The sequence below is a fragment of the Vigna radiata genome, chromosome 2 (genome assembly GCF_000741045.1).
Source record: "Vigna radiata var. radiata cultivar VC1973A chromosome 2, Vradiata_ver6, whole genome shotgun sequence".
NCBI lineage: Eukaryota > Viridiplantae > Streptophyta > Magnoliopsida > Fabales > Fabaceae > Vigna > Vigna radiata.
The window spans coordinates 2,218,355-2,230,340 of record NC_028352.1 but is presented as its reverse complement, the minus strand read 5'-3'; the positions used below and the strand labels follow the sequence as shown (position 1 = coordinate 2,230,340).

At 32.2% G+C, this 11,986-nt stretch overlaps 2 protein-coding genes across 7 annotated transcripts in view; both read left to right on the top strand.

Moving 5' to 3' along the window:
* The first annotated feature begins 1,986 nt into the window (after window positions 1–1,986).
* LOC106755829 (lignin-forming anionic peroxidase-like) lies at window positions 1,987–3,934 on the top strand. The gene is made up of 4 exons (XM_014638046.2): window positions 1,987–2,460; window positions 2,580–2,771; window positions 2,875–3,040; window positions 3,155–3,934. The coding sequence occupies exons 1-4, from the start codon at window positions 2,245–2,247 to the stop codon at window positions 3,550–3,552; spliced, it is 972 nt and encodes a 323-aa protein (XP_014493532.1). The 5' UTR covers window positions 1,987–2,244; the 3' UTR covers window positions 3,553–3,934.
* Window positions 3,935–4,496: 562 nt separating this feature from the next.
* LOC106755828 (lignin-forming anionic peroxidase) overlaps window positions 4,497–11,986 on the top strand; it is a 15,023-nt gene continuing 7,533 nt past the window's right edge. Inside the window, exons 1-4 of one of the 6 annotated variants that reach the window (XR_002666876.1) lie at window positions 4,589–5,181; window positions 6,510–6,947; window positions 7,134–7,636; window positions 7,723–10,694. The gene's annotated coding sequence lies outside the window, so the exon portion shown is untranslated. Of the gene's footprint in view, window positions 5,182–6,509; window positions 6,948–7,133; window positions 10,695–11,986 lie in introns of those variants that run through there. The other 5 variants (XR_002666878.1, XR_002666877.1, XR_002666874.1 and 2 more) reach the window with 5 other exon arrangements.

Here is an 11,986-nt window from a genome sequence, read left to right as displayed (position 1 = left end):
TTTGTGGGTTGATGGCGCGGTCGGAGTTGACCAGGTATAATGGTTAGCTAACATGAATATAGTTATACTATAATCCAAAAATGCTTTCGATTATTTAAGGAAAAAATCTCTTTAACAACTTTTTTTTATAATGCATATGTGTTCGTTTGTGATTGGTCCATTTCAAATATTTTTTTAAAATAAATTCAAACAGAAAATAATGATTTTCAATTTGAACTAAAATCGTCATTAATTATAATAACTTTAATTGTTAAAAGATGAATTCAAAGCTTTGATTTATTATAAAATAAAAGTTGTCACTAATTTTAATGACTTTAATTCGAATTGAAAATATCATAAACCGAAACAATTTTCATTCAACAAACTTATAAAAAAGTCGTCATAAATAATGAAGATTTCATCTTAAAAAAATTATTAGAACTCATAACGACTTCAACTCAACTATCTCAAGTAAATTGTAAACTACTCTATTTTTTAAAATTTGCCAATAATTGCAATTATTTTTGTTGAACGAGGTTTTTTTTCTCTATTTCACGTGTTTTCGTGTTGCATGCATTTTTGCATTTTTCTATTAATCTTATCTTATCAGAAAGCTTCCTCGAAAAAGACCTTGTCGTCTTGTTCTTGTCTTTATGTTTTTCACATTATACTATTTAAATAACAGACTAATTTGACCGAAAGAAAGTTGCAAAGTGTCTTGATTTTTGTGATTGAAACAGTAACCCACATGATTTTGATTCATATCCATTTATACAAATAGAATAATAGATAGAATTGACGTCAATATATACAAAATTTACCCGTTCCATAACTTTATATATATATAATCTACATTTATTAACTAACTTGATGCCACATTTTCTATAAAAAAAAGTATCGATATCATATGATAACAATTAAATAATTACATTTTCAACAAGAATATATTGAAAATATGAAATAATGTTATATTTTTTAAACTAAAAGTTATTGATGATTAATATTTCTATTAGAAAACCTATTTAATTACTTTTTAGTGAAAACTTTTCAATCATATTTTGTTTTCAAAACTCGAATTTAAAATTGTCCCTCTTAAAGAATAATATATTAGTTGCAAGTAATTTTTTTATATAAAAAAATTATACATTTTACAAATTACTGTAGTTAATGTGTACATTAAAAAAAAAAACTAATTTGCTTTTTATTTCGATAAGATTTATTACTAGTCAGTCTGAATAAATGTATTGATACGTAATCAAATTAAGGAAAAGAAAACCTTTTTCCGAGAGAAAATAAAAAGTTGTGGATGGGAACTTTCTCTTTTGATGTTGATGTTTGACAAACTGTCAACATCAAGAATGGCAACTATATAAAGAATCAAATTCAGAATAGATAATTCTTATAATCAGAAAGTCAACTACAATTACGTTGGCAAAAGTATGTATAAAAAAGTCAAACTGACTAATCATACAATTACCGTTAGCAAAAGTATATGTAAAAAAGTCAAATTGGCTAATGATTAAGGAAACCCTGGTCAAATAAAATAATTAAATTAACCATTAGAGTGGCAAAACAACTAAATATAGCATGGTAACAATGGTTAGATGCTAAACAGTACAATATTTATGCCTGAGAGAGGCAATAAGAATTTCAATAGAGAAACCCAGGTCAAATAAAATATTTATTTATGTTCTTATTTTTATGTTCCATCTATTTTACAAATAAATTATACAATATATTTCAAATACTAATAACCAAGTATATATATCTGTAGCACGTGTCTCTGATTATGGTACAACACAAACAGACAAACATGTTCGTACAAGTTTGTTTTCTGGCACCGTTCTTGCACATATACGAGGAAGAACTTGTCATATAACAATACTTATTTCATGCAAAGTTTTTCCTCATACTATAAGATATATTCAAAACAGAAAATGTCAAAATAATGAACATGCCACGAGCTGGAAACAAAGGATAATGAATACAAGAATTGGTCAAAAAGCTTTTATACAATGTATATTGCAAGCTGCAACCTTCAGCACAACACCGCGTTGAGCAGATTTTAATGACTGCGAATGATTCTAACACGAACCAAAACCTCCTATAAATTCATCACCATTCCACCATCTTTTTCCATCATCTTCATCTTCATTCTCTTTCTTTATTGTTCGATACCAATATTAGTTCTTTACTTCTCTTCAGTGTTGAGTTAAATAATTGATTCAGTTCATTGTATTTAATATTGGAACGTGATATTCATAGATGGCGTGCAGAACTTCAAGCATAGCAAGTTTTGTTGTCACTACGTTGGTGTTGTTAGCCACAATATCTGATGCACAATTGTCATCCAAGTTTTATGAGAGTACATGTCCCAATGCACTTTCCACCATAAGAACTGTCATTCGTACTGTAGTTTCTAAGGAACGTCGCATGGCTGCATCTCTCATTCGTCTTCATTTTCACGACTGTTTTGTTAAGGTACATATATAAACACATCTTCATTTTTTGTTTACTAATCAATACCTTATACTAACTTTAAGCTTAACTATATTGGACCATAAAATCATTAACTGGGAATCTTTTCATATGCTTTGCAGGGTTGTGATGCATCAATTTTGCTTGACGATAGCTCCTCCATCGAGAGCGAAAAGACTGCACCTCAGAACTTTAACTCAGTAAGAGGATTTAACGTCATCGATGAAGCAAAAACTGAGGTGGAGAAAGTGTGCCCAGGAGTTGTATCATGTGCAGACATTGTGGCAGTAGCTGCTCGTGATGCATCATTTGCTGTGAGTAACAAACTTAGATTGACAAATGTTTGATGGTTTTAACCTAATAATATATAGCAATTAATGGCTTAATCATTCATTTTTTTTTTTAATTCTTGATCAGGTTGGTGGTCCATCATGGACTGTGAAGCTTGGAAGAAGAGATTCTACCACAGCAAGCAAAGTTGAAGCCACTAATGACCTTCCACGTTTTACAGACGATGTTGATATTCTTATTTCTAGATTCNACAAGAAGGGACTCACTGCTAGAGACATGGTTACTCTATCCGGTAATTGATTCTTTTATCATATATATCTTTGAAACATTTACTAATTTATATTTGTACAGTTAAGGGTGAGAGAATTATATATTAAATCAATATTGTGTATGTTAATGCATGCAGGTGCTCACACAATTGGACAAGCTCAATGTTCTACATTCCGTGGAAGGATTTACAACAATGCAAGTGATATTGATGCTGGATTTGCAAGCACTCGTCAACGGGGTTGTCCATTAGTTGTCAATGATGATAATGACAAGAAATTGGCAGCACTAGACTTGGTGACACCTAATTCATTTGACAACAACTACTTCAAGAATTTGATTCAGAAGAAGGGTCTTCTTCACTCAGATCAAGTTCTATTCAGTGGAGGTTCTACAGATTCTATTGTGTCCGAATACAGCAAAAATCCTACAACTTTTAAGTCTGACTTTGCAGCTGCTATGATCAAAATGGGAGACATTGAACCATTAACCGGATCAGCTGGAATCATCAGAAAGATTTGCAGCTCTGTCAACTAAGTCAAGTTTTTGCCTTTCCTCCTGTTTTTTAAGGTTTTATTGATTCATTATTCAATTGTTTGTTGTTTCTATTTCATTCATCAATTGTATTTAGTTCTAAATGTATGTATTCTTTTCAATTTATTAAAATGAAATTCTATTTAGTGGCCATAACTTTCGTTCTTATGCATCATGTATGAGGGATCCACTCTGTAGAAGATTGGTCAAACGAGCTGTGTTTTTATGTTTTTATGCATAATCATCTGTGGACGTTTCCATTTTTTTTCGTCTCTTGTAAGTGTGTTTAAGGTAAGCTTCTAATAGCTGCCTTCTGTTTTTTACATGTTGATTTTGTTTGAAATCATTTTGTTTAATCTTTGGCATTTGAATGAGAAAATGCATTCCTGTGACTCATAATCTTGAATCCTTGNTACCTTCCTATCANGAGAANGGTGGNCATTGGGTTTGTGTCCGATAATTACGAAAAACTTGTCTTTTTATTAATTTTTCATTCCAAAACTAGAGTTTCTATCAACATTTCTGTTTGTCAATACTTGGATCTCTTGCCCCGAGTTTTATTNTACATGTTCTTAATCGATGTATGAGAATTTAGTTACCAAGTCCTTTGTAAATTGAGTTAGATCCATTGTCTTAGCCTTTTTACACCAAATTATTCACGGGAAATGACACTTCACGTATCTTAACTATATATTAAGAAAAAANTTTAGTTGNATCAAATGGCTTGAANGAGAGTATTTGCAAGATGAGTATAAGTTTGTTAATATCACCATCATTTATGTAATTTCTTTGCAAAACCTGAAACAAAAACTCATTGTGACATCCATGAGCAAACCAGTAGAGAGAAGCTACAAAAAAAATTCTTATTCCAAATCAAATATAGAGTCATAGACACTCTTTAGGATGTAATTATTTCCAACGAATGCACCAATCTCACAAGAAAATTACATAAAATTAATGCCACAAAATTTTAGCTTGTTTCTTCCAAAACGAATAAACCTGAAAACCAGCAATTACATGTTTCTCCACAGTAAAGAAGCACACAAAATATCAAAGAGAAAACTACAGAAAGTTCATTCCAAAACAACGTAACTGTCTTTGAATGAAGAAGCTAACGGGAAAGCTCACATATCATATTACTTGAAAAACGTAAACCTGTCTATTGATCTATATGTGAAGAATGCATACTATTAGATCTTCAGTTATGTTATGCATAAAAAGTTTATTCAAAAGTAAAGCAATCCAAGAATACATTTCAGAACTGCCTTGATTCTATGATGTTAAAGTGAAATCCTACTTCCACAAGAAAAAAGATGGACCCAAACTAAAAGATTTTGGCAATAAAAAATAATTTCAGAAGCTTCATCACAAAAAGAAATGATCGATAGAACATTTCTAAAGAAAAACTNGTGGTCCAGCAGGAAAACAAACGGCCCACAACTTGAGGCCCAGTAACGTGTGAGACAAAAATCTCACTGGAAGCTTCTGATGGTCAGAGGTTTGGTGAGATGGTGTTCGTGAGCCANCTGCGAAAGGAAGAGAAAAATGGGATCTCCATGTCCGTCCAGCAAGAGCACCGGCGACGGTGGTGGATCGGAAGGAGGACGACGGGAAAGACAACCCGCGACAGAGGTAAGCCTCTTAAACTGAACAGAGATTAGAGAGAAAAAGAGAAAAATCGTGTATTGTTCTGAATATGTGTGTTATTGTATTACAGATGCTGGAAACCCTTATATAGGGTTCTGGAAACCCTTATATAGGGTTCCGGTAAGGCAGCAAAAGCTGTCAAACTAACAAACTAACTGAAAAATAACAAAACTTCCAAATTAGAAAACCTAGAAAACGAAAATACTGTTTACAGGACAGTAAAACAAAACAGAAACAATGAATACATTCAATAATTTCATTTATATTGAAAAACAAAGGGGAAGTGGTTTTCACAAGATATCATTAACTAAATAACATTCTCTTTAAAAATAAAATCTTGCCTTTGTAAAAAAAAGTAATTGCTTGTGAACTTTCTTTCAAGGACCTGTAACATTTAGCAAGTTTCAGATACAGATGACCCTGCAAGAAATAATTCCATATAGAATATCATGACAACACAGTGATGATAACGAAAGTCATACACTGAAATATATTTCTGAACTAAAATAAATAGTATCAGGCAACCGAAAAGAGCCAAAGAAAATAGAATAAATTGAAAACAGTAAACAATTACATTTGATACTAGATACAAATAGATAATACAGTCCCTCTATTATGTCCTTCCAACTAGCTTCAGAAAAAAAATCCCAAGTAGTCTCACATCAAAACATAGAAACTAAGAAGAGTACATAAGTTGGAGACAACTCTCAAGCTCAAAAGTCACTTTGTTGGGAGCCTTTCAAGCTAGTTCACGGGGTTTAATTACCTCCAAACATAAATCATATAAATGTCTTATATTTATTGAATTTAATAAAATTAGATGTAGAATTAATTTCCCTTATATCTAAAACAGACATAAGCAAAAATGATACAAGAATATATTACAACCAAATATAAATATGAAAAATAAAAGATGTTAAAAATAACATCAACAATATATACCAATATCAAGTAATAGCAAAAGTTTATATTTTTCTAATTAACATAAAACACCATATATTTAACGTAATGTATAATCCTTGTTAAAATTAAAGTTGTTATAGTTTGATTTATTAACTAATCAACTCTCTTTTCAATATCAAATTTTGTTCTGATTGATTTTTGATTTTATTGCATTATTTTTTGCTTTATTGCATTTTTGTTGTCACATATTTTTAATAACTTTCGTTTTTATTTTTATTTTTATGCTCTTTTTTTATTATTTATTTTATATTTATTGTTTTATCTTATTTTGCTTTTCCTTTTATAATTTTTAATTTTGGTTTTTCCCTTTTTATTTTTTGTTTTTCTTTTATATAATTAATATAAAAAAGAGGGGTTTAATGGGCGTTTTGTCTTTAGTAAAAAAAAAAGAAAAATGTTTGATGAGGAGGTACAACAGGATCGCGTGCTGGAGGTAAGGGGCAGAAAAACGGTTTCTGCTGCAGGTGAGGACGCGATTTGTTTTTGCAGATACGGTTTGGATTGGCAGAGAAAAAAAATAAAGAAACAGTGTTGGCCCAGTTATCGGCAGAGAGAAGGCCCAAAATGAATGGCCCAAGTATGAGATAAAATATCTCACTCGAACATTCTGAAGTCAGAGTTAGATGAGTGCCAAAGTCTTCGAGCCAGCAGCGAGATGAGGATGAAGAATGGGAATCTGATCGAAGCTCCGATGCGAAAGACGACGGGGACGAAGAGCTCCGGCGTGACAGACGACTGCGGCAAATGATCGGAAAAGAGAAAGGAATCGAAGAGCGCGCGTTCAAAAGGTACGAAAACAGTGTTTACAAAGTAATAATGTTGTTGTTTATTTATTCTCTTCTTCTCTTCTTTATTACAAAGGCTGGAATCCTTATATAGGGTTCCGGTGACATAAAAACGGAAAAGAAACAAAACATCGAATCTTATTATTACGTTACAGTAATCTCAAACAAATTTTAATAAATGCGTAACAGAATCACTTAATAAAAAAGGTTACTGAAAAAAGGTGGAGCAAGAGAGCTGAGAGGGGAACGACAAAAGGGGAATTGGGAATTATCATCCAGCTGGATTGGGAGAGCATTGGCCATCGAGAAAAAGCAACAACAAAAAAGGAAGTCTTCAGCCAAGAGAAGAGAGGAATACACCGTGTTACAGTTATTCAGCTTTCAACTACAGAGAAAACGAAGCCAGCAAAAGGAAGGGGAGGTCGCCGGAGGCACAGTAACAAATAGTAATTCAATGCAGGGTTATAATAATTAAGACCCATTAATGAATCAGCAACCTCAATAACCAAGTGAACATGAAAGAAAAAATATATAGAATGAAAGAGAAAAAAATATTGTTCTCTTTTCAATGATTTGAAACCAGAGAATGCAAGCAAGTTATTGAGGTTGCTGATTCATTAATGGGTCTTGAACATTATAACCCTGCATTGAAATACTATTTGATTTTGGAAGGAAATATTGGAAACGAAAATGTATGGTAACTCCTGTCCATGTATGCTAATTATTGGTTTAATTTTATAGATTAATGTGCTTAATTAAGTGTGTTGGGACTGAAAAGTGTATGGGAGGAAAAGGTATAGGAGAGAAAGAGAAGAGGGTCGAACCGTAGAAGACAGGACCGAAAGATAGATAAGGGGGGAAAACCAGACTGGACGGTAGAAGGAGAGGAACAAGTTGACCTAAGGCTGCTGAGAGGATCTTGGCCTCGCTTGGTGGAGCTCTTCTATCCTTGGATTGAAGGGGTACCCTAAAGTCCTCCCATGTTAAGAATGTTGGTCTTGGCTCAAGGTTGGAGACTTCTAAAGAAAAGCCATCTGGGTTGTAAAAGTCTCATCATGCCTTACATGTTAAGTCTATTTATACTTGGCATTTTGCTACATGTAAATGGTTTATATCAAAGCATCAATCCCTCTAAAGTTGTATGATATTGTATGATAAAGTGACTACACTTTCTCCTATCGTTCGATCCATCATCCTTCTCGCCTTCGTCCTCCTTCATTGTGTGTTAATAGAGCCTTGGCTTCCTTCTGGCTTCCCCTCTCGTTGATAGTTTAGTCATTCTATCATCCTCATCAGTTCTTGGAAACTCCTTTGCATTGTCACCTCCAAATTTCCCATGGAAAGCTCCATGTTCTCTAGTTTCACTTCGACCACATTCATTCTTCCCTCCATGATATCTACTACTCCTTTCAATTTGTATCTGGCTAGCCTTTCACTCCTTTCTATCGGATCTGGCAGGTTAGATCAATTCTTGCGTACCTGAGTATGGGATGTAACTAGAAAGCTTCCTAACACACAAACAAGGAACAATGGACAATAACTGAATAAACCTCTTTTATTGAATGGAAATAACTGAATCAAAGAAAGCAAACAATAATTGCAAGCAGGATCTCCGTCAGTTACCTGAGAACATAACCTCTCTTACAAAACTCACAAATCAAAAGCATGCCTTAAACCCTAGACTTTTTTATTTATACTAGTTAATTCTCTCCCAAAACGTACTGAATCTTAGAAAATAATCCTATTTACTATAATTGTCTAATACGAATATATTTAATTGACTGATACGAATACATGTAGCCTTATTTACTATATTTAACTTATACCGAATAATATACTGAGATATGACTTTGTTACTCTAATTATCTTTTGCTGAATATCTCTCTTGTTACTCTAATTAACTTCCCGCACATCCTAACCGCGGTGGCAGTTAGGATGCTTCCTTGCTGCTTCCATCCGTTCGGCCAACTCGCTTCCCGCCTTCCATCGTTCGGCTTGGTCGTCTCCTCTTATCTACCGTTCAGCCTGGTCGTCCCCCTTGTCTACCGTTTGGTCAACTTGTTCCCCTCCTTCTACCGTTTGTCCCCATTATCTATCGTTCGGTCCCTGTCTTGTCTTCTACCGTTCGGCCCTTTTCTCTTTCTCTCCTATACATCTTCCTCTCATACACTTTCCAGCCCCTGACACACCTAATTAAGCAAATTACTGGTATAAAATTAAACCAATAATTGGCATACATGGGCAGGAGTTACCATGCATTTTCGTTTCCAATATTTCCTTCCAACATCAAATAGTAATTCAATGCAGAGTTATAATGTTCAAGACCCATTAATGAATCAGCAATCTCAATAACCAAGTCAACATACTCACTTGGATTCTCTGGTTTCAAATCATTGAAGAGAACCTAGTAATCAAATGAAATGTTAAGTAATACATAAAAATGAGAACAAAGTCAAAAGAAAGATTCATACACTGTCATTACATGTATTATTAGACATTTTCTTGCACTCCAACATTGTATGAAATTAAGTTAATGAGAAACATGGAAAAAGTAACTTAAAAATAATGATATAATGTGCTTCAGAAATGGGGTTGGAGAAGAAAGAGAGTTGTACATGATTACAAAGACTATGACATTAATCTTTTTTCTTAAGAAAAGAAGACATTTTATAAGGAAAAAAATTATATACAAGATGACCATAAAGTTAAGTTTTCTTATTTAGAATAAAAAGGAGAGAGAACAAAAATCTACGTAAAATAGGAAATCAGCAAAACATTACATGCAAATCTCATTCAAAACCCAAGCTTTATAATGAATATATTACATGGAGGGAAAATTATGGTGTATAAGTAACAATGTGTGTTACACATAAATTGGTCAAGACACAGGAAAGAAAGAACATATAGAATGAAAGAGAAAAAAATCAAGATAACTAAGAAAGTCTAAACTAAATACTCATCCAAAGACACGAAAGAATATTAATTAACCTAACCTAATATATGAGGTTTAAACAAGATTAAAAGGGGTCATCATCAAGAAAAATGCACTAAATTCAATTATAAGTAAGCATGAGTTACACTTGTTCAAGATGAGCATGGCAAATTCCAGTCTTAATTTTCAAATTAAGGCTCACAGATATTTGAAAATTAAGGCTGGAATTTGTCATGCTCATCTTAGGAAAATGGATATGGCTCAAGTGTGACTCATGCTTACTTATAATTGAATTTAGTGTGTTTTTCTTGATCATGTTCCCTTTTAATCTTGCTTGAACCTCATATATTAAGTTAGGTTAATGGATATTCTTTGGTGTCTTTGGATTTGGATGAGTATTTAGTTTAGACTTTCTTAGTTATCTTGATTTTTTTCTCTTTCATTCTATATGTTCTTTCTTTCCTGTGTCTTGACCAATTTATGTGTAACACACATTGTTACTTATGTGTAACCCTACTTCCTCTGTCTTCTAAGGCTGCTGAGAGGATCTTGGCCTCGCTTGGTGGAGCTCCTCTATCCTTGGATTGGAGGGGTACCCTAAAGTCCTCCCAAGTTAAGAATGTTGGTCTTAGCTCAAAGTTGGAGACTTCTAAAGAAAAGCCATCTGGGTTGTAAAAGACTCATGCCTTACATGTTAAGTCTATTAAATCTATACTTGGCATTTTGCTACATATAAATTGTTTATATCAAAGCATCAATCCCTCTAAAGTTGTATGATAAAGTGACTACACTTTTTCCTTGCATTTATGTGTGAGTTACTGAAGTAATAATTGGTGATCGAGCTGCTTATGTTTCAAGATCAGATGTGGCATTCAATATGCAGGTTAGGAACTATGATCAAGGTTAACTTTTTCAAATAAATGAAAGTTTTTTTGGATTTTGGATGGGTTTATAAGTAAATACACATCTAATACGACAGTATCAAGATTCAAATGAATCACATCTTGAATCCTTCTCCTAGAAATAAGTGATACTTTGTGAAATTAAAAGTATTGTCCTTGGAGATTATTTTGAAAACATGTGCATTCAAGTTCAGTTGCTTGTTGCCTATGCCAGGAATTTTAACCTTCTACAGTTCTACCACTTTTCTTAAGTATTTGGTGATTGTTTCGGTGCCATCTATTATTATGCTTCACATTCCTATCTGTTTTGAGAATTTGGCTAAGTAGAATAATAAAAGTCGAAACATGTTTTGAGAAATGAAAGAGCTATCTTTGCATTGATGAAGTGATGCTGTTTGTATTTTATTTTATTCTTCTCCTATATGTAGTTTTTTTATCATGAAAGTTGCTTTCAGGACAATTCAAAATTTATGGAATGTTTAAGATTGGAAAATTAAAGAATATGAAATTTTAATTAATTTTAATTATAATTTTAATAATTATAAGAAGGAAGAAAACCGTGATTTAGCTTTCATGTAAACAATTTATTCCTTTTTCAAATGTTTTAGGAAATATTTTTACTTTTAAAATACAAGAAAACATTAATTCTTGTATTCCTTGTTTATAATTTATCTAATCTTTAAGTTCATATTATGTATTTGTTTGGCCTCTAAATGTGGTGTCTATTTTTGTTTCCGATGGCAAGCAACACAAGTCTCTATTATGTCTTTTCTTATCTTCTACCTTTGTTTTTATATTGCCATCAAGCTTGAAGAATTCCACCTAATAATTTTTTGTGCAGCATCTGCACCACTAGAAACACTTGTTTTGGGATTTTTTTCTAAGTAGAGTTTGATTCTATTTTGGATGTAAATTTTAGTTTAGTTAATATTTAACTCTATATTGAACAAGGGCATGTTATTTGTTTTAGATTTAAATTATTGCAAAAGTTAAATTTGAATGTTGAGATAAGTTAATATTCAATATGTATTTGTTTCTTTGAACACCCATTTATAGAGTCTTTTAATAAAAATTGTATGTTTTAATTATTTGTTTTAATATATATTATAAACTTTTATATTTGTAGTATTTTAGTAATTATTTAAAATTTTATAAGAAGTTCTAATTTTCAAAAAAATTTATATTAATCATAAAATTATTGGAAAAAA